We start from the raw sequence: 23,729 nt of genomic DNA, 5'->3' as shown, positions 1-23,729 counted from the left end.
ATTTAATAAAATTAATACTATGTGTTTCAGTTTTTCTTAAAGCACAAGTATGTGGTGGTGAAGAAAATGACTACCCATACAGTTCAGTGTCAATGCCATGTCTCATGATCAAACGCCAGCAGCTTTATCCTCCACTGCTTTTATACCATCAGTGCAAATGTGAACACAGTGAAAAAGGCATCTGATGTCTTTGTCCTATTATGAAAGCAGTTTTGACCTGGTGGAGCCCCTGAAAAGATCTCAGGGGCCCACAGGGGTCAGGGGTCTGAGGACAACACCTTGAGAACCACTGGTTTAGGTGGTGAAGTGTTTCATACGCCACGCTACAAGGGTAGACTTCATCCCGTAGGCAATGGAAAGTCACCGATGGATTTTAAGAAGCAAACCACATACTCATATCTGTGTTGTAGAAAGATCCCTTTATGGGACTTCCCTGGTGGTCCAGCGGGAAGGAATCCATCTTCCAACGCAGGGGACATGGGTTAGATCCCTGGTCAAGGAACTAAGACCCCACGTGCCGTGGGGCAACTAAGCCCATGTGCCACAACTACTGACCTCGCACGCCTCAACAAGAGAGCCTGCATGCTGCAAACTACAAAGCCCACACGCCCTGGAGCCCACGCACCACAACTAGAGAGAAGCTTGCACGCCACAACTAGGGAGAAGCTTGCAGCCACAACTAGAGAGAAGCCCACGCGCCACAACTAAGAGCCCGCGTTGCAACTAAGAGCCCACGTGCCACAGCTAAGACCTGATGCAGCAAAAAAATAAATAAAAAAAAGAAAGGTCACTTTATCAACAGTTTGAGGGACAGATTTGAGAGGGGCAAGCTACTGGCAGTGATTCTACAAAAAAGGGATTGTAACAGGCAAAGTCAAAGACATGAAGGTCTAAGAAGGTAGGAGCTAGTGACTGAGGGATGGGGTGTGCATTTGGAAATATGCAGACGTTATTCTAGGAACTGACCTTGGGGAGGGAGGGAGGCAAAGAATTCATTCAAGGGGGCTTCCAGAATCTGACTTGAGTGACTGAGTGGATGATGGTGGTACTTTAATTCTTATAATCAGTACAAGAAGAACAGGTTGGGGTGAGAGAAGAGTGGGAGGAAGATAAAGTCAGTTTATGGTGTATGTAGTTTGAATAGCCTGAGGGTCCTCCAAGTGAAACTGTGCAACAGTACGTAAAAATGTGGACTGACCGCCTGCCAGTTCAGGGGACATAGGTTCCCTGGTCTGGGAAGATCCCACATGCCGCGGAGCAACTAAGCCCATGCGCTACAACTACTGAGCCTGTGCTCTAGAGCCCGCGAGCCACAACTACTGAAGCCCGTGTGCCTAGAGCCCACGCTCCACAACAAGAGAAGCCACTGCAATGAGAAACCCAGGCACCACAACGAAGAGTAGCCTCCGCTCACCGCAACTAGAGAGAGCCTGCATGCAGCAATGAAGACCCAATGCAGCCATAAATAAATAAATAATAAATAAATAAATAAAAATAAAATTTCCATCCTGTTTTAAAAAAATGTGGATTGAGAGCTCAGAAGAAGTCTGGGTGGAGGTGGAGATTCAAAAGTCATTTGCGTGGAAGTTTACATGAGGGGCTGGGATTGTCCAGGGACAGCACATACAAAGAAAACAGAAGAGGCTTTGCTTAACACCAATATTTGAGTGTCAAAAAGAGGAAAAGGAGACAGGGGATGGGAGAAGCGGTTTCAGGATGGTTGATGAACTGGGAAAGCACTGCCATGGAGCTAAGGCAGTTTTCAGAGCCTGTTTATTGGCGGACTAAATCACTGTTCATAGATGCTCATGGTCTCAGACTAGAGAGGGTATATGATTTCCCTGCCCCACTGACGTGGATGGAAATGAAGCTGAGGCTGCAGGGACTTTCTTCCTGCTCATGTTTTGCCCTCCTGTAATCCACCATGAGGAGGACACCCAGGCAGCTACTAGTCCAAGGAGATTGTACAGACAAGTAGAGCAGGCCTGAGCCCAATCTAAAGCCTGGAGTCAAAGCACACGAATGGTCCATAGATATGTTTTAAGAAAAACAAATGTGTGTTATGACAAGTCACTGAACTTGGGGGATCGTTTGTTACACAGCATTGTGGCAACTGCTGACTAACACAGGTTCCTTGTTAAGTGTTATTAAGGAGTCAAACAGGCTTCTAAGGTCACAAAGGAGACTGAATTTCCCTCTCCCAACACCAAATGAAGCGAGTAAATACGAGTAAAAATGAGCAGAAAAGCACTAAGGCACTGAGATAGGGTAGTAAGGTGGACATAATGGGAAAAAACCCTCAAGGGCTTGTGGTGAAGGAAACAAACATGACTCTGGAGACACCACAGCATTTCAGTGACTTGACTTCAGAATCTGCCCATGTCCCCACATTGCCACTTTGTTAGGGTCAGCAAAGCCCCAGGACTTCCCACTAATACCACCACCTTTGAAGACAAGGACACTGTGTGGGTAGCCACAGCTTTCTCCTCTTCTGGCTGTGGGATGGGTGGGAAAACAGGTAGAAGTCAGGGCTGTCTACCACTGAGGAAAGTGAAGGTGTCCAGCCTTCAGGACGACACACCAAGTTGGGATAATCCAACCCCCAATGGATTCTGTGATGCCCCCCCCACCCCATTAAGGTAGTGCGAACTCAGCAACTGAACAGTCAGCCCAACCAGACTGCAGGCACGTCTCTACTCCAGCTCATCCTCCCCTTCCCTCGGGTTCCAGAAAACACAGAGACACTACAGATAAGTGTTACTGGTGCAGGGGAGATGCGCTGTGTTTCAGAAACATTTGATATGGGACGTTGAACGTTTAGAGGGACCTGGTTAACTGCTGAATGTATCCTGCTTAATCTATTAAACTTACCAGATAAAGAAAGACTGCTCCAGGAATCCCCCAGAAAATGCAAATCACTGACGTGGGGGAAAGCTCAAACCTTGCTCAGCCTTCTCCACAGCAACGTTAACTGCTAGATGAGCCATGTCTAAGTTCTCGGGGGAAACAATGAAAACAAGCATACTGTGCCATCTAACATGTCATTCAAACATAAAGGTCGTTGGCAGACATTCTTTTTTTTTTTTTTGCAGTAAGCGGGCCTCTCACTGTTGTGGCCTCTCCCATTACGGAGCACAGGCTCCGGACGCGCAGGCTCAGCGGCCATGGCTCACGGGCCCAGCCGCTCCGCGGCACGTGGGATCTTCCCGGACCGGGGCACGAACCCGCGTCCCCTGCATCGGCAGGCGGACTCTCAACCACTGCGCCACCAGGGAAGCCCAGTACCATGAATCTTGGAGGAACTACTTGACCATGAAATCCAGCCAATTAAGAACCACATCAAAGTAAAAACTTCGGGAATGGAAGTGCAAAAGGCTGGGGTATAAAAGGCCTAGTAGTAAGCACCATGTCATTCATGTCCTTTAAAGATAGCATGGGTATTAAACTAAGGGCTATGGTTAAAGACAAACTGTGAATATCGTAAACCCAGACGCTGTAAAGATACAACACAACCCCAGGCAGGAGGTGGTGAGGGGGCGTAATGGGAACGACTGTGAGTATTCTAATCTACTCAGCTTTCAGCCCCGAATCAAATTCTGCCCAAAAGTTTAACAATTCCTCCTGTTTTAGTCTAGCTTCTTTCATCAGCTGAATTTAAGTAAAATTAACTTGAGATTTTTCTAAAACTAAAAAAATACCGGATCTAGAGTATTAACCCATTCTGTGCGTCTCTCTGGCTTTCCTTCTCTTTTGTCCTTATATGTAGTCGGATATCTGAAATGATGCTCATCTTAATGCCAAGATGGCCATTTCTGGGTGATGCGATCTGTGGTGACTTTAAATGTTTTTACCTTTCTGGCTCCCTGCATTTTGAATTATTTACGAGCATATGCCATTATCCAGTTTTTACAAAAATAGAGTAGATTTTCTTTAAAAATATGCCCTGATTAGTTAATGACCACTGTTGATTCTGGGTGGTAGGAATATAGACACAGGTTTTCCCCTGTACTGTTTTGTGCAGGTGAGGGGTGAGAGGAGATGGCGCTGGACGCTGGGCACAGGCCACTGCTGGGGATCTACGTGGCCTCACAACCTCTTCCCCTCGCCCCTCTGAGAGGTGGTGACCGTCTCCTCTCCCCCTGGCTCGGGGCTGGCCCTGGGACCTGGCTTGACCGACAGAATGCGGTGGGAGCGCCACTGTGAGCCTCCTACGGTAGCCGTAAGGGAGGCGCAGGTCTACCCTCACCGACTTGAACCCCACTCTAGACAGCAGCTTCCACGTACAACCCCCTATGCTACCCATTGAGCAGAAGACCGCCCAGTCCAACCCTGCCCACATCTCTGATCCACAGAATCGTGGGCACATAACAGAGCTGTGGCTTTAAACTGCCCAGTTTTGGGGTGATTTGTTCTACAGCAGAGAGAGCTCTTCTTAGAAGCTTGACTCTGCAGGTGAGGAGTGGGCTAAAGCAGGAAGTAAGTGATGAAGACCCTTTGCTCTCGAGGTCGGGTGCACCGCGGCACGAAAGAGGCGCTCGCGGGACCGGGCTGCTTCTGCTCTAACTCCTTCTGCGCCCCAGGAATTCCATTCTGTGAGAGGCCTCGCTTCTGAGCCACAAGGCTCCTGCCTGCTGTGAGTCTCGGCTGCGTGATTCCCTTATGACCACTGGGTTCCTCTGGGCTAACGAAGGCTCTTCCTTTTCTACCAGACACTTCTTATTGTCTCTTATTGTAAAACTGTTGTTATAACTTGAAGTATAGAGCTAAGATAAAAGAAGAAAATTACCACAAATTCCACCTCTCAGAGATATAACCACGAGTAAAATTCTGATGTGTAATTCCAGTCTTTTTTTCTCTTTATATGTACTTTTTTTGGGCAAAGATGACCTCGTATGTACCTACTGTCTTGTAAACTGCACTTTCATTGACAACTGTCTTGCGAACATCTTCAAGACCCCTAAATATCCTTCTCCAACATCGCTTTCAATATTGCTTAGTTTTCAGCTGATGTGCTACGGTGGAAAAGAAAGTATAGTAAGGAGACCAAAAATGCCGGTGCTGTGAATGCCTTTCCCATGACGGGAGATCAATGAACAGTTATGAGATAAATGAGTGAGTGCTAGAATGAGCATCTTTTTGGCTAGCTAAAGCTCAGTGCAAGTTTTTAACTGCCACGTAGGGCAAATTCTGGAAATGGGTCAAAGCCTAGGCACGTCTCTCGGGCAATGTAATAATGGTAGGTATTGCCAAATTATTCTCCGGAGATGTTTTATCGTGTTACACTACCCCAGACCGGTGGCCCTTTAATTGGGTTTCAGCGGCCTCCACTCGATACCTCCGTTTTCTCTGAAGACTGACTTTAATGAAAGGGCTCCTTACCCACGGGAACACTCTGAGGCCCTCGCCGAGTGAGCGCTGGGCCTTCTGTGCACTCTGTCCTCCACCCAGGAAGTGGGGTGAGGCACACTTCATCACGAGCACGCACACTGTTCTTATAGCGAATATTTAAACACAGGAAGACCTAATACTACAAAGTATCAGGTCCATACGAGCTTACTTGAATGTACATGTAGGCAAATGTACCTGGTCTCAGAAAACCAAATACAAGCCTCGGGGTGACTCTGTCTCTCTCTGAGTATCTCTATCCCTCCATGTATCTGCGTGTACAAAACACTCACACACAATTAGAATGTCCAGATCAAACAGCTGTTGCAAAAGTGCTGTCATCATTCAGGCAGACAGGGAATCAGAGTGACGACACCCTGACTTGGTTACGCACTTGGTCACCAATTCACTTTCACAGACAATGTAGATGCAGGGGTCTGGTGTAACGGTTAATAGCTGAGGCTGTCAGGTCAGAAGACCATGACTTGAACCTGGCTCTGCCAGTTATCTGGCCATCTGACCTCTGGCTGGTTACTTCACCCCAGAGCCTCAGTTTTCCCATCTGTAAGATGGGGATGATAGAAACACTCTTCCTCGTAAAAATTACTCATAAAGCTTAAATGAGACAATGGAACGTGAGGTGAATGAAAATGTTTGGTAGAGAGCCTGGGACATACTACTTGTTGAAGAAATATCAGCTATTATTTCTATTATTTTTTGTGACACAGCCTAAAAAAAATCGTGCAAGGCAACAAGTGCTAATACATTAACTATCTGATATAGGTTAGTAAAAGAAAAAGTCATTCACTTTATCCATAATCTACGTGAGTGAATCAAAACTCAACTATATCTTATCTACATTGTGATTTTAATTATTTTCACGTACCTATGTTTTGGTCATTATATGTCATAAATATAATATAAATATATTTATGTACATATATATATATATATATATATACTGCCATCTTTGAACTTCAACTTCAGTTTTTATGATTAGACAGTCTGTTGGAGATTAGGGTCAGAATGTTTTTCCCTTTTAACAGGTGAATGGATTAAAACTACAGAAAAATTAATTAAAAATAGGCAGTTATACTAATTACATTTCTTTCAAGATTTTTTTTTTTTTTTCAAGATGTTTTAATCTTTGAGAAACAGTACTGGAAACTCTGTTGTTATGAAGTAAATGAATGTTCCCCTTTTGCATATATTGGGATTCAATTACTTATTTAAAATGTGGAAATTACCTACCACTCGGTATCTGGGTATCAAGTGGAAAAGAAACTCATGTAAAATGAAATTTTTATATAGCAAAAGAATTTAAATAAAGTTGTAACTCAGTTCATGCAAAGCAAAACAGTTCTACAGATCAATGAGTACTTCCTCTGCATCTATAAATGAAGAGTTTCAAAGATTTGTAAAAATTACCAGAATATGAAAAAGAAACATCTTTTTTTGTCTCATCACACGTAGGGGGAGAAAACGCTCACAGATGGAAAAATACAGGAAAAATCTCATTAACGACAAAACAAGTCGTCACCTCTAAAGTGAGGAGGCTGGATATACTCGCCTCTAAGGTTTGGTCCATGTCTTAAGGTTTCTCTTGTATTCAGTGCTGTCCAGGTTTAAAGGGTATATACAACAAAGCAACTGACATTAACACTGACTTCTCCCTAAATTACTCAGATTGCCTACAATAGGCTAGAGAAAAGAAAGATGGAGGGATTAGGCAGAAAAAGGCAGTGACCCAAATGTCTCTTTTATTTTTCTTTGCTTTGTATGATCACATACTTCAAGCATTGTTATAACAAAGCAAAATCACTGAAAAATAATCTTTTGCTGGGAATTCTTTAAAAAGTGTTTTGTTCTCTTTTAAATCTTATTTATAAAGGTTTCCAGATGCTTATCCTAACAGATTAAACACAGCATGATGTAGACACTTACAAAAATATTCACTGCTATGAAGCCAAGAAGAAACTACTTTGAGATCTAACTGCCTATCACCTAAAGAATCGGGGTCCAGGGGATTTTCTGTTGCTATTAAAGGTGTGATCCTCTGAAGCCATTTGGAAACAACCTAGGTTCTCAGCAGCAACGCAGTACGGTGTCCAAGCATATCACATGGTTGGCATTCCAAACCTCCAACAGGTTCTTTCTCATTATGCGAATCCATAATGAAAGGATGTGGGCAGAGAACAGAATGTAAACTGGAAGCTGACTTCTGAATTCATTAGCCAGCAGTCCTTGGCTAACACAGTCATTCTAATTTCAAGAGACAGCTCCAGAGTGGTTCTCAAGAGAAAGGACAGGGTATTTTTCAAATATTTGTTCAATGTGAATGGACTGGGCTCGCCCAAAATGACTTTTTCCGCTGGCATGTGATCTTTTAGAGGGAAGGCAGCCTGAGTCACTGGCTACATCAAAGTTAGAGTCCAGTGAATGGATTACTGCAGGCTGTGTGAGCAAGCCAGATACCTGCATTCATCCGCCCACTGCTGGGGTTTCAGCCCTCCTTTTAATTACATTAAAGCAGCTGGTACCACTGGTTACTGGGGTCTCCAGATTACCTTGATTGCTCGGTCATTATCTCTAATCAGCTGCTGCTTCTCATCTTCAAACTTCTGTACAACGTCCTGGAGCTGCCTTTCTGCAGCGAGCCGCTGCTGGCTGCTCTCCTCTTTCAGAGAGGAGATGGTCGTCTGAAGCTCTGCTATGATCTAAAATGAAAACAGCATGCTGTAGCTTCAAATTCTTCAGTGAGAGGCCTCTATTTTATATGTATTTATGCTTCACGAAAGAATGGATTTGGCAAAACTCTAGTCCACAAACTAAATATTTTCAATTAATGTATCACACACACTAACGCATGAAATTCCACACAATAAAAGACTATAATAAAACTGTGAATGGTGAACAACTGCTGAACCAAATATACTTGGAAGCCGTTCCCACTATAACATTCCACAATGTTTACTCATCAGAGGAAAGGACATCTGTGATCTCAAAACTATGAAATGTGTCAGGATTCATTTTACTGAGAAACATACTTGTTAGAGTGAAAAAAAACCATTTTGCCTTTCATAATACTTTGAACTCTAATAACCAAAGAAAATCATGAACAGAGTTCATGGTTCATAGTTACCTAACTCTACACAATGACTTTTGAGTGTTTACTAACGCTTGTGCACTGTGCTAAGCACTTCGGTTCCTGTGTCAGTTACTACTGGGCGACAAGCACTGTCACTGCCCATCTTTTATAAATGGAGAGACAGAGGCAGTGCAAGAGGTCAACCCGTGACCTTGCTGAAGACGCCATGCGACCAGGAGACAGGCAGGATGTGAACCCTGCAGACAGGTCGAATGCTGTACTAGTCGGTTCCTCTTAACTAGCTACTACTTTGTCTTCCTTTTAAACAAGGTTTTGGTATTGAAGAGAAGTTTATTATGATACAGTTCCAAATAGGTTGCTTTCTTCCTAACTGATGTATATCCATGAAAGTTTATTTTTGGTTCAAATGAGTCATTTCAGAGGCTCCCGCAGTACTCTCTACATTTGAGAATCGGGTCTCTCCATGACTGGGTTCCCTCCATGGTCTCAAAGTAAATCGGATGAGGGACCTTTTCTTTAACAGGTTTACTGAGAGCACTGCTCTTCCTTTGGTTTGGATGTATCCATTTCCTTTCAAATTCAATAGTGATGGACCTTTCAAAAGCAGGAAATGGTTGTTTCTTCTAATAAAAGCAGCAACCTTGGTCCTGGGTTAGAACTTTATGCTGTTGGGTCTATAGGAGAAGGGCTGACTGGTGAGAAACACTGAACCAGTTAGTACTAGATTTTCCTTGAAGCTCAGTTTTTCAACTATTATTTGATGACAAAACTAGATTACAGTATCATAAGGCAGTAACCAGAAAGTGTCTGGAGTCTTCCAGATGCCAAGTGCTATAGAAGCATTAGTTGTTACTACTGACATAAGTAGCATATTTACCCAAAAAAGGAACATTTAAGCTTTGAGAAGTGAGCAAACTCACTGTAACAAAGGTGAACACTTAGAATTTGTAAATAATCAAATATAAAACAAGTGTGAAATAAATGACAAAATATATTAATATTTTTAAATGCAAATCTGAACCTTCTGCAATGAGAAGAGGGATTCATTTACTGAGAATGAAGATGTTTTCATCTGTTTTCTGAATTTTGATTGAGTGTTTCCATTCTGGCTGCAATTCAGTTAATTCTCATAGCACTTCTATGAAACAGGGAAGGTTAAATTCTTAGAGTAAATGTCAAAAACTGAGGCGCAGAATAATCAGCTCACTCACAGTTACAGAGCAAGGGGAGCTGGAGATAAGAAACAGCCAGATTTCCTTGGCCCAGCATGAAACTTAAGAGTGATATTTTATAAGAACTTGGGGCCAAATAGTAAAAATAACTATTGCAATGACTAGTGCAGTGTTTCAAGTTGAGTAAACTGAAACGTGGTAGAAGTGCTGAGTTTAATTCTGTAATGTGTTCAGTGTGTGTGTGTGTGCGCGCGCGCACGTGTGTTTAGTTCTGTCATGCAATTTTATCACGTGTAGATTCGTAGACCACCACCATGATTACACAGCGCATTTTTATGGTACAAAGTAATTTTGTGTCTTTAAAAATTAGTAAGATTTAGATTCGCTTCTAACTGACCAAGACTGAAGGTAAAAAATATTTGGGGGCTCTTCAAATGACCACCAGGACATAAGACATGGATCTCTTCTTTTCAGAAGACTTATGACAGCGTACGTCAAAAATAAATAAATGCAGGTTTTGGAAGGAATGACGGGTGAAGACCAGGATGCTCTGAGGAGAACACACTCGCTTTTGTGTAGAAAATGAAGCCTTCACACTCTTTGCGGGAATAATGGAATTCCTTTGGGGAAATAATGAGCTTATCTTTGGCAAGTTATATTTTAAAACTTATGAAGATGATATAGGGAGAGTGTCAAAACACTTCAGGTGAAATACCTCATATAGATAAATGAATTGATAGACTGATAGACATGATGGATTTAGAGAGGCGGCTGAAATATGGATAATATTGGAAGCAGATTTGAGGTTTACTTTAAGATTGAGAAATAATCACACTAACTAGATGAATTAGGTCTTGGCTGTAGACCTAGAGTATAAGACAACAGACTATTCTCTCCTTAGCTCAGGGCACACAACTGGCACGCGATAGATATTTAAGTATTGGAACTATAATCATAGTAAATAAGAAAAAATAATTCCCTGGCAAATTATATTGAGATAATTTAGTCTTTTCATAGAGTAATAATGTAAAACGTTTCTGAGAAAAAGAAAAACTGACCTGTGCAATCATAATCAAACGCCACAGGGTTTGACTGAATCATATTAAAAATCGTAAGACAAAATGCGACCACTCAACTAAATGTCTATCCTGTATTAGCTTCAGAGAAAGAAGTGGATAAGAACATTTCCATATGGATATTCAAAATTAAGATTTGGGGAAGCAAAAGGAAAGTTATTTGGGGCTAATACTGTAAGCAACCTAACCAATGAAAGCTGTAATATTTCATCATATTGTTAAGCAATTTCTACTTTGCATAAGTGTCAGTGGGCTTATTAGGTCTTAAAAATAACAGGATTCCAAATAGAGGTTAAGATTTCATTTTTAACTCTCTTGTTTTTTAGATCATAGTAGAGTTTGAGATTTTCATAAAACTCTTCTTTAAAATACACTGGACAAGGCATACATGGCAAGGTTTGGCAAACATTGAAGATCCCTAGAAAATAAGTGGAAGAGGGGCACCCATGCCTTCTGGGTGGCCACCCTGAAGAGTGGCAGGGAGGGGGGCATATGGGCACGGGGCATGAGCCCAGGCTCTAATCTGCGCCAGTGGGAGCTTGGGGGCCACGTGGGGGGACATCGGTCCCTCGGCGATGGGCAGGCTCTGCTAGCATTTCTCCGCAGCTACCTACATTCCTGCAAAAACGGCATTAGTTTTCTTTGAAAAATGGCCTCTAGGTAAGTCAGATGAGTGGGGAAAACCACATGAAAGATGAAAAGGCAAGGTTAATATGTAATATTAAGATAAAAAAGAACAAATACGCGATTCTGATGGAAGTTATATTGGGGAGTGTGCTCAGAGATGGTGCTACCGTTGCCATCAGGGTGAACACCGCGCGACCCAGGAGGGGCGCCGTCCTGGGCCTGTGAGCGTTCAGAGTGCATGGTCTACTAGGTCCTGGGGCTTGATAAAATCTTAAAGGTTAAGTGACTTCCTTTAAGGGAGTAAAATACTTAAAATATTTTCCAAATTTAACCTGATGCTTCCCTAGGTACCAGTGTATTCATTACTAATGCATGCATCTTATTACTTTTTTTTTTTTGGAGAGGGAGGGACTTAGAAAAATCTGATAAGCGGTTAAGCAGCTTTGCTTCGGGCACTCTCCTCAGCGAGACGTGAGTTAGAGGTTCCAGCAGACCATCACTGGAAGACGGCAGACGTCCATCCGCAGTTCTGCTGTATAAGGTTTATTTTCAAATAATCTGTTTCTCTGAACTGACTTTATTATAGACAAGTGTTTCTCAAATGCCAGTTCACAGATATAAACATATACATATATTTATATGCATATAAATATTTATATTATTTAGAGGTGGGCAAACAAAATGTTTGTAATGTAAGGTCATCCTACCTCTTATGAGAAGGTGGACTATCTTGTATCGTGTTATTCTATCTTTTCTAGGATTTTTCTTTTTAGGTGTTGCACTGCCCTTTCATTTAGGAAGGGTGGCCACAGCACAGGACACCAGCTGATGTCTGCTCCTACCTCCTTCATGTCCGTACACGGGGAAATACCCAGCAACCCTTTGCCTCTCCAAATTCTGGAGGGAGGTTTTACCCGCTCTTGAACGCCCAGAAATAAATTTCAAACACATCACTTCTTGCTCCTTCCGTACATTTTTCATTCTTTGCTCCCCCTTTCCTTTCTCCACTGAGATTTCACAGGCCCTTAGAAGAACTAATGGCTGTTAAATGCTTTACCGTGTCCTAGGCCCTGTACCAAGCACTTTTCTGGCATTGTGTTGAGGTAAGTATACTACTCCCCCATTTTACACATGAGGAAACTGGATTCCAGAGAGAGCAGGTCACTCGCTCAAGGTCACGTAAGTGGTGGGGCTGGTATTCGGACTCAGGTCTGTGGACTCCAAAGCTTAGGCTTTCTTCCCCCCAACTTACATTTAATTTGCTTTAATATGGACTAATCAGGCTTCTTCACACCTTCCTTTAGGTAAAACTCAAATACTCTCAGTGTTCAAGCATTTCTACCAGCTGTTTTGTACCTCACTTTTGGTCTACCTCCGCCATTTAACATAAAGCAAAGTAAGCAGGATGTAAGGGTATGCCAGCTGGGTTTTTTCACGTTTTAGTTTCGCTTTTGGAGTAATAAGATTTCTTTTGATTATAAGAATCTTTCTCAGTGGATTAAAGAGGATATTTCCCCATGTTATTGCCTGGAATAATGGCCCTTGAGACATCACCGTCACCTTTTAGATAAACACGTTCGTCTTCACTTAGACAAAGACTTTTTGCTTTCCTAATGGGATGTGAATTATATAACATATGCACATTTTAGAAATAACTGTAGAACCTAAGCAATTTCATAATTACCGGCAGAGTTCTGCCATATTAAAAACGTGAGGGGTTGGGCCAGACTTCGTGGTGTCAGGTTAAGACCTTCCGTTCCAATGTCGAAGACAGGTTGGGTCCTGGCTTAGTCACTTGCTAACCTGCGTGACCTCACCTCTCTGAGTCTCAGTTTTCTCAAACGGAAAAATGGGGCCAGTAATAGTTTCTAATCCCAGAGTTCCTGTGAATGAAACTGAATGAATCAATATGATTAGTGCCCCATAAACTTCTTAATTTCATTATCGTTTTGTTGTAGCCTTGCTAGTACCACCACTGTGTACGTACATTTCAGCTGACGGCCACATCTCACTATACATAGCAAAAATACTAAGAAAAACTGATTTTAAAAATCATCAGATATGATGTCCACAAAGTGAAATGGCTTCATCTATCCATCTGTAAGATGAAAATTAGCATTTTATTTATTCCACAATGACTCATACGACTAAGGAATGTTTGGAATTCCCTAGATGACGCCAGAGGACATCATTATAACAGCTTGTGCAGAAGAAGGACTCCAAGCATCGTAAGTCAAGTAGAGACAAGTGTTCAGTTTTTGGCCTTCTACTACAACTACTATAGTAACAACATCCAGCAAGATGTCAATGTTGGCCCTTGTAATTCTTCTTTTTCCCAAAAGGAGTCAACAGTTGAGCCGCTAATTTAACCCAGTATATTTGCCATTTTGCATCTTGTTGTTAAGCAGTCTTTAGGTGCAGCAAAATGGAATACTGCAAAAAAAGCACAGATGTATCAAACCGCTTACATCACAAAGGTAGGTGTGTCTCTCCAGCCCTTGTGAAATACGTTTCAGCCTGGACTTGTTCAAGTACACAGGCTGGTTTTACAATATCTGAGTGTGTGTGTGTGTCGGTTCAAATGGTTCAGTATGCTGATTTTAGAAAGTTGAGACTGAAATATTAACAGCATCTGCATACTCATCGAAAATATGACACTAATCCATAAAAAACGGAAAAGAATCACATTTAGCTCTAAAGTACAAGTGCTTTTATGGTAGGTTTCTTTCTTGTTTGTTTTGGTTTTGCTCTTTTTTTCTTTAAAGCTCTTACCTGTGAGGATTTGGCAAGCTTCTGAGTGTATTCTTTCTCGGTCTGCTTCAGCCTGCTGTTGGCCTGAAAAACACATGCAATGAACACACACACAGTGACCTGTGAGGTTGGTATCTCTCGCACACGCCTATCACCAGGCAGCTGGGATGGCTGCCAGCTGCACCGCCCTTCTGGGGCAGCCAGAAAACCACAGGGCTTGCCTTTGATCTAACGCCAACTATTCATCACTTAAAAAGCAAAAAGCAAAAGAGGAAAAAAAAAAGATCTCTCCTGCCAATTATTAGACAAACACAGACTTCTGTGGAAAGAGAAAGGGAGAAGGAGAGACAGAAATAGACCCAGCAAACGTGTGTGAAGTCAGGGAAGAGAGGAAACACAGGAGAAGGAAGAGGAAACGAGGGGAGAGGGAATCGGAGGTGGGGGAGGGAAGACGGTAAATTTAACACTCTTTCCCTTAGTTTAAAGAGAAAAGAACTAGACCCTCCTGGTGGAGGCTGATAGGAGATTTTAGACTCACTGAGCCAAGGTCTGAGCCCTACTCTGCTGACACACAAGAGCTCTTTTTTTGAAGTGACAGATACATCTAAATCAAACAATTTCTATGGCCTGGAAGTAGGGAGGCCTTCCCAGAAGAAGTCCACGTTACTTAGAACTCCACGATCTCCTTTGCCACCCGAGTTCCCATCCTTTGTGTGTGACCTGCTTTCCGTCTCCCTGGAAGCCTCAGGATCTGCACTTTATCCTCCGTGTTTGGAAATGTCGCGGTGACTTGCCCTAGCCGGGCCTTTTTTCTCATCCATTGTGCAGGCACTAAACAGGCCCTTTCAATCTGCGCTCGTGTCCTGCATTTCTAGAAAAGGCTTTGGTCATTTCTCTCTTAATTTCCTCTCTTTTTCCCCCGGTCTCTTTCTCTCTCGTCTCTCTGTCTGCCTGTCTCTGCAGCTCTGAATATTGGACCTCACAGGTTTAGCATCTTTTTCTTGTTGTTTCTATCTTCCATTACTTTGTCTTTTTGATCTTTTGTAGCAATTCTCGACTTTAAATGTTAAACTTTGTATTGGATTTTAAAGACTCCGGCTGTCCTGTTTGTAATTTCCAAGAGTTTCACTGTTGCTCTCTGAACACGCCATCACTCCCCATTTTTAACAGACGAGGAAGCTGTGCCACAGAGAGGTTAGGAGAGCTGCTCAGCGGCGCATCTAGGAAGCGATGGAGCCAGGACCCGACCCCACGTGGCAGAGCACAAGCGCTTCACCGGCTGGAACACACGGCACAGGGCGTCCCAGAGAATCCCACTTCTCCGAGGTGACTGATTTCATACACACCTATACAATGTCTATACCTACACACACACATTTAAATTTTCTTTCTGTTCTCTAGAGTGTCTGTATTTTTCTTAGTTCCTTTTATTTCTTTGCTGTACCAGCCTGTTTTGGCCTCTGTTTTTCACTTTAGAAATTGTCCTCAATTTTTGGTGATCTTTGGTGTTCTTTCTTGTTTAAAGTGTGGCCCTCTAAAACAGGCAGGCTTGGGGACAGGTGGAGTCATCACAGGGTATCACTAAGGCTCCTGGACTCTCTCATACCGGTATCTGACTGGACACCCTTCTTGGACCCTTTTGCCCAGAGCTGTGCCCCCTGGTTTACCGCCTGGCGGCAGACGTCGGGCTGCCAGGGTGTTCAGAAGGGTGCCTAGATGTTCACGATACTGATTCCTGTACAACCCCGGTTTTTTTTTTTTTTTTTGTGGTATGTGGGCCTCTCACTGTTGTGGCCTCTCCCGTTGCGGAGCACAGGCTCCGGACGTGCAGGCTCAGAGGCCATGGCTCACGGGCCTAGCCGCTCCGCGGCATGTGGGATTTTCCCAGACCGGGGCACGAACCCGTATCCCCTGCATCGGCAGGCGGACCCTCAACCACTTGCGCCACCAGGGAAGCCCTACAACCCCGTTTTTATTTTAACCCTGAGCTATACCTGGGTCCCCTCTCTCATTCCATCTCTCCAGGGAGCAAACCAGGGGTGGACATGGAATAAATTCAAAGGCTGAAGCCCTAATACCAGTGTGATGGTATTTGGGGTGAGGCTTCAGGAAGTGACGAGGTTGTGGGGGTGGAGCCCTCATGAATGGGATTAGCGCCTTTATAAGAAGAGGCCAGTGAGCTAGTTCTTTCTGCCGTTTGAGCCTACAGTGAGAGGATGGCCGTGTGCAACCTGGCAGAGGGCTCTTACTAGAACTGGACCACACCAGCACCCTGACCTCCAACTTCCAGCTTCCAGAACGATCAGAAATAAATTTCAGTCCTTGATAAGCCATCCAGTTTGTGGTGTTCTGTAACAGAACCCAAGCTAAGACAACAGCCGTGTGACTTATGAACTGAAGTTCACAAGCAGCTCTCTAGAGTTTATCCCATAAATCTCTTCGCATCTATAATGGCGCTGAATACACTGGGTAGTTTTGTTTTTTCCCGACTAGAGAGGGCTTGTGACTATTGCTGTTTTCTCTACTAAATCACCAGCCTCTATTCTAGCTCTATGACTAATAAAGCCACTCTCTACTACAGAATCGAGGCCACATGAGGGAGCCTCATGAGGGTTATTTGTCTTGCTTCACATCCTGCCAATACTTTTTAATCAAAAAATGCTGTTGATAAAGTACTTGTTGCTTATTTAATAAATACTTGTAGAGCTCTTACCCGGTGGCACACACTGTTCTAAAGGCTTTAAAAATACTTACTAGAAAATACGAAAATTATAGTGTCATAAAGGTTGTTACTTTTCCCCAAAAAAGTTGGAGTCAGAGAGGCTGGTTAGTGTACGACATCCTGTGACGAAGATGCAGCTACTCTTCGAGAGTCTGAGGCTACTCAGCCCCAGAACCCCACAACCTCAGATAGAGTCTGTTACAATTAACCACCCAATTCATGCATCCATTCCAGGCAACCGGGACTAGAGCAGCGGACAAAACAGACAAAAATCTCTCCCTACCTTTATGGAACTTCTAACCTAGACAGCAATCATATAACTTATCAAAGTGATAATATTTTAGATGGTGCAAATGCTATGAAGAAGGATAAAGCAAGAAAGTGAGATGGGAAGTGAGGAATGGTAGGGGGTAGTTTACAATTTAAAAAACATATTAGTTAGGGAAAGCCTCACTGAGAGGGTGATATATGAGCAGAGACTTGCAGGAGACGAGGGAGCCATGGTGAACTCTAGGGAAAGAGCTCTCCAGACAGAAGGAGAGCCAGTGCAAAGGCCCCGAGGCAGAGGCATGCACAGTGTGTTCAAGGCACAGGGAGGATCTGTGAGAAGCATCTCCCTTGGACAAGATGAGAGAGAACGAGGGGCCAGATCCTTCATGGTGTTTGTAAGCAGCTGTAAGGAACGTGCGTTTTAATATGAGTGAAATGGAGAGTCAAGGAGGTGTTTTCAGTACAGGAGTGACATGGTTTCACATGAGTATTCATACGATCACTCTAGCTCTTGTTTCGGGCAAGAATCAGGCAAAGAAGCCAGTTGGGAATCTACCGCAAATAATCCAGACGGTGACAGAAAAGGTGGTGAGAAGTGGTCAGATTCTGAGAAAGATTTCAAAGTAGAACCAACTGGAAATGCTGCAAGATAAAAAGATGAACCAAGGATGACTGCAAGATTTCTGTCCTAAGCAACTAGAAGAGTGGGGTTGTCATTAACTTACATCAAAAAAACTACACGTGGAACAGATTTTGGGGAAAGATCAAGAGATTGGTTTTGGACACATGAAGTTTGGAGATGCCTACTGGACACCTCGTGTTGAGGTGAACATCTGAATGTGTTCAAATGTTCTGGAGTCCAGAGGAGAGGTCTAGGTTAGAAGCATAAATTCAAGTGTCACTAGTATATAAACGGCAGGTAGAACTATGCTACTGGAGGTGATCTCAAGGCACTGCGTGTGTATCCAAAACAGAAGTCTAAGAATCCTGAGCCCCGCGCCTGCAGATGTCAGGAGGCTGGAGATAGGGAGGAAAGTAAATGGAAGTAATGGCCAGAGAGAGAAGGAATCAGGAGCGTATGGGATCCTGAAGCCAAGGGAAGAGAGTGTTTCCAGGACTAGGCAACTGTGTCGGGCTCTACGGGGAGTCATGTGACATGAGCGTGTGGAGGACAGTGGTGGCCTGGACATGAGTGATTCTGGTACAGCACCAAGGAGGAAAGCTGGACCGGAGGGAGCTCAGGGTAGGAGGGGGAACTGGAGAAGACGAGACAAGTTGTCCACAGTTTTGTTACCAAAATAAAAGGAGAGAAATGGGCTGGAAGTTGCCATTTTTGAAAGTGAGTAAAGAAAGGGCTGATGATTGATTTCTTTTTTACAAGACGAGAGAGCAGCATGTGTGTAAGATGATGGGAAAGGTCTGGCCGTAGAGAAGGAAAAGACAAATGATGCCAGAGACCTACTGGTGGCATGTCCTGGAGTGAAGGAGAAGGGGTGAGTTCTAGGGCACAAGGGGACAGGGTGGCCTTTGCTGGGAGTGCAGGTCAATTATCCCTGGTACAGTGGTGGGAACTTCTCCGTGGAGCAGGAGGAAAGATTCCTCAGCGAAGCATGAGGATGGCAGAAGAGACTGTTGGGAGATTTGAGGTGTGAGGAAAGGGTATGAATAGCCATGTCAGAAGTGGGAAAGGGAAGAGGCTGAGGAATCCGGTATGAGCCCCAGGGCTCCAGGAAGTATTAGGGCCCACCCGACATTACCAGTATGAGTTTAAAGTGCGGCCAATGGGTGAGATATGAACACTTCTAGAAGCTGCCAATAGCAACATGGAGCAGAATCAACACTTTGGAGGATAATGGGAATAACTGAAGAAATACAATGAACTTATCAACCTTCAAGGTTTTTACTATTTATTTGATTCTAAATCACAGTTGTCTGGATTTCTGAACTCTTCTTAGATGAGTCTGAAAAGCTCCAGTTTAGCATGGCTGAAAACTGATAGCTCATTTCTCATGCAAAGTGTCTCTACAACAGCTTTGAATAATTTTATTCTCAGGATGGTTCTCACCGTCCGTTTTATTTCCATACGTAAACTTAGGTTAGGGTTAGCTCTTTTCATCCAAATCTTATTTTTACAGCTATCATTACTACTTAGAAATACAATTTTCTTTCTTTTTTTTTTTGCAAAATATATATTTCAATTCAAAGTGAATCGACAGTAATACACCATAAATTCTTATTTTGACACTCACCAAAATAGTCACCTGGAAAACCCGCTTTTCGTGACAAAGTACAGAAGGCTTGGTCACATTTAAATCACTGAGAACTAGAGGGAAATACTATCGCAAACCGTAATAGACATTGACATCCATAAAAATCTTCCCAGTCCTTATTGTAACATTGCACAGTGCAACTGCTACATGGCAAACTAGTGTAGCACAGAAGTAAAAGCAAAAACGAACCAAAGAAAGAAAGCCGCAAGTCTAAACCTGTTAAACAGTTAACAGTTCAAACTCAGTAATCAAACCTATACCATTGGCTTCTTTAAAACAAATCTTCCTACACCCTGCAGTGTATGACTTAACTTTCACTTAACACAAATCAACTTTAAAATCAGTAGTAGAGATTTTTAAAATGAAAAAGTTTTGCTACTACAGTAACATATTTAAACACCCTGAAGGAAAAGAAACGAAATATCAAGATATTTGATTAAAAAATAATTTGTAAATTAAGTAGTATGCAAATACGCAACTTGAAAGTCATGCAGTGTTTTATTTAAGAAGCAGTAAAACCAAAGAGAACGGGTAACAGTGGTCTTAAGGACAGTACAAACTCTTTTCTCAGTATGCTAAATTTAGACTTTAGCAGGATCTTGGATCTTTTTTTATCTTCTTAAACACATGAAAAGCACGTGATTAGAAGAAATACAATTTTCAAACAATCATCTGTAGCATGACCTGAACAGATGAGAGGAAAATCATCATCTTGAAAGGAGAAAGTTGTTTTGTTTTCTTATCTCCGGCTCTTTCTCTCTGCCCCGACGTGTGCTTGGCCTGCCCTCCGCCTCCGCCAAGCACTCAGTCCCCTCTGCTGTCCTCAGGTCACTCTTCTCTGCTGAAGAGCCCAATGTGTTTGTTTCTCTATGTTATTGCCATCAAAATCTTGGCTTTAAAACCCCTACTGGAAAGGAGCAAAGCAAACAGTTTCACAAAGGTGTCGATGGTTGTTGACCATCTTAATTGCTACTGTTTCTCTGCAGGTCTTAATTCAAAAAAAGTCTCTCGGGGCTTCCCTGGTGGCGCAGTGGTTGAGAGTCCGCCTGCCGATGCAGGGGACACGGGTTCGTGCCCCGGTCCGGGAGGATCCCACGTGTGGAGCGGCTGGGCCGCTGAGCCTGCGCGTCCGGAGCCTGTGCTCCGCAATGGGAGAGGCCACAACTGTGAGAGGCCTGCATAACGCTAAAAAAAAAAAAAAAAAAAAAAAAGGTCTCTCCTTCCTTTTTTTTTTTTTGTTTCCTATCATTAATGGTGAAACTTCAGGCATTCATGATTTCCAGGAAGGTGATGTGGAGAGAAGAAGATTAGGAGACTCCCCTAGAATACCTATACTCAAGGCAGCCCCAGATCTTATAAAGAGAAATTTCTTTAAAATATAATAGCATGCATTTCTGAATTAAATATTTGTTTTTAGGATTTAAAAGAAAGATGCTTCTCAGATTCTTGAAACACAGCATAAAGCTCAGTGCACTGTGCAGTATTTCCTGTTCAAAAGCTTTGCAGGCATTCATCTGAAGCTTCTTCAAACGCTGTGAATACAGTCATGGCCAGCCGGTGCCAGATTTTCATATATAAGTGTGTGCTACCCTGTCAACAAAAGTACTCAGAGAATTCATAACAAACACTTATATGTAATTTAATATATTTACAGAACTTTCAGACTTGACAATCTCTGCATTCTACCTTAAAATAAAAGTATAAATTTAGAGTCATAAACAAAATTCATGATTTCCATTTGGGCCATGATAGAGTAACTGGGGCCATACTTAATCGGCTGTAGTAAACAGCCAGAAAGCTGGACAAGACACAGGAAACACAGCTTTAGGATGCTGGGAAACAAGAAGCACAGGATTGCGACCCTGTGAAGGGAAGGGAAGCAAATGCGACAAGCCCTACAATCACGCCTGCTTCCGTCGCAGGGCACATTCTGGGCCTGAACACAGGGAAAGGGAATCGAAGCACAGCATGGCAGTATTGTGAGTGGAGGAAACACAGACTGGAGTTTGGGAATCTGAGGAAGCTGGAATTTGTAGGCACCGAGTCCTGGACAGGAGGAAGCCATGTAGAGAAGGAGCTTCAGAATCTACCTGGTTTCCTCTTGAGTCTGTTGCTGATACTTTGGGTACGTAAAGGGTTAAGTTCTGTAAGGCCAAGTAAACAGCGACTGGTGAGCTTTAAGATGAACAACTCCCAAAGCTCACCCAAATCTGGGAGATATTTGAGTTTTAACCAGCCAGAATGAAGAGTCATCACGGAACATACACAAAGGCCACACTTTAGTCATGGGGTTAAACTAGCCTTAGAGTAAAGAAAACCTCAAGTCAGTTCTAACAAAGTTCAAGAACAAGCTTCAGATGGGTCAGACTGGTCACCTGCAAGTACTTAATTGCTTCCTAAACAAAGCCAAATAATTTTTAAAAGAAGTCAAGAAAACCCAGCTTCCAACAATATACATTTTACAGTGTTGATCATCCAATAAAACATTACTGAACACGAGAAGAAGCAGGAATATGTGAGCCGTAAGCAGGAGAAAAATCAGTCAACAGAATTAGACCTAGAAATGATAGAGATGGTGGAATTAGTGGACAAAGATCTTAAACTACCCATTAAAAACAGACCCAAATATTTAAACAAAAAAATTGAACACAGCAAAGAGAGAGATAGAAGTATAAAAAAGAACTAAATAGCCTAGAGCACAGTAATATACTATCTGAAAGGAAAACTTCACTGGTAGGATAAACAACAGATTCGGCGTTATAGAAGAAAAGACCAGCGAATATGAAGAAAAAGCATTTTAAATATCCAAGTGATTGTCAGAGAGACAAAAGACTGGATTTAATGAATCTCTGAGACTATATCACATCATCTAACATATGTGAAATTGTATACCAGGAGGAGAAGGTTTGGGAAAATATTTGAAGACATAATGGCTGAAAATTTTCCAATATGAAGAAAACTATAAAACCACAAGTTGAAGATCAATGAAAAACAACAAAACATAAACACAAAGGAAATCACATCAGAAACATCATAATCAAATTGCAAGAACAGAAATAAAGTCTTAAAAGCAGCCAGAAAAAAAGATACATTAAAAAGATTGGAATAAGGATATTTCATCTGAAACTATGCTAGTCAGAAGATAACATAATGAACCTTTAAAGTGCTGAAAGCAAAAAAATCTGTCAATCTGAAATTGCATAATTAGTGAAAACATCATTCAAAACTGAAGATGAAATACAGATATCTTCAAACAAAAATCTGAGAGAATTTGTTACTAGCAGACATGCACTACATAAAAGGTTAAAGGCAGTTGCTCAGGCAGATGGAAAATGATGCTAAATGGAAACCTGGATCAACTCAAAGGGATAAAGGGCACTGGACATAGAAAATATGTGTGTCAATATAAATTGTTCTTTTTCTCATTTAAAATTTCTTTTTAAGACAATTTACTGTTAAAGCAAAAATAATAAAAGTATATTGTGGAGCTTACGATATAGGTAGAAACAGGTATAGGGAAATGGAAGTATACTGTTATTAAGATACTTACATTTTATGTAAACTGGTATAATAGTATGTGAAGGCAGATGTAACAAAGTACATATAAAAAATGAAGAGGTAGGGCTTCCCTGGTGGCGCAGTGGTTGAGAGTCTGCCTGCCGATGCAGGGGACATGGGTTCGAGCCCCGGTCTGGGAAGATCCCACATGCCGCGGAGCGGCTGGGCCCGTGAGCCATGGCCGCTGAGCCTGCGCGTCCGGAGCCTGTGCTCCGCAACGGGAGAGGCCACAACAGTGAGAGGCCCGCGTACAGCAAAAAAAAAAAAAAAAAAAACAAACAAACAAAAACCAACCAAACAAACAAACAAAAACTCCATCTAAATCACAGAGATTGTTGGATTGGATTTAAAAGAAGGTGTAAAAAAAAAAAAAAGGTGTAACTACATGGTAATTTCAAGATAAACACTTTAAATATTTTAAAATGTTAAAATTAAAAGGATGAAGAAAGATGTACCACACAAACAGCAATTACAAGAAAAGTAGAGTCGCATAGCTAACATCAAAGTAGATCTGAGAACAAAGGAGCTTAGCAGAAAATAAGAAGGATATTTCATAATGATAAAAAATTTAATTCATAAATATAATATAAAAATCCTAATGTGTTTGTACCTAATTTCAAGAGCTTCAAAATACATAAGGCAAAGACTGACAGAACTGAAAGGAGAAATAGGCAAATCTACAAATTACAGTTGAGGGTATTTCAACCCTCTTCTCTCAGGAGTTGATAGAAAAAGTAGATAGAAAATTGGTGAGGATATAAATGATCTGAAAAAGGCTGTCAAACAACT

At 42.3% G+C, this 23,729-nt stretch overlaps 1 protein-coding gene across 21 annotated transcripts in view; it reads right to left on the bottom strand.

Annotated features, from left to right (window-relative positions):
- CEP112 (centrosomal protein 112) overlaps window positions 1-23,729 on the bottom strand; it is a 475,621-nt gene that overhangs the window by 132,548 nt on the left and 319,344 nt on the right. For 20 of the 21 annotated variants that reach the window (XR_009560193.2, XM_070044585.1, XM_070044584.1 and 17 more), the window contains 2 exons: window positions 14,142-14,204; window positions 7,953-8,102 (listed from right to left, as the gene is read on the bottom strand). The exons of the other annotated variant lie outside the window; for it this stretch is intronic. Coding sequence is in view for 19 of the 20 variants with exons in the window: in XM_070044585.1 (XP_069900686.1) it covers window positions 7,953-8,102; window positions 14,142-14,204 (213 nt within the window). In the remaining variant the exon portion in view is untranslated. The remainder of the gene's footprint in view (window positions 1-7,952; window positions 8,103-14,141; window positions 14,205-23,729) is intronic. 21 annotated transcript variants of the gene reach the window in all.

This window comes from Globicephala melas, chromosome 20 (assembly GCF_963455315.2).
Source record: "Globicephala melas chromosome 20, mGloMel1.2, whole genome shotgun sequence".
Lineage (NCBI taxonomy): Eukaryota > Metazoa > Chordata > Mammalia > Artiodactyla > Delphinidae > Globicephala > Globicephala melas.
The sequence above is the reverse complement of the archived record's forward strand: the minus strand, read 5'-3'. Positions and strand labels throughout refer to the sequence as shown.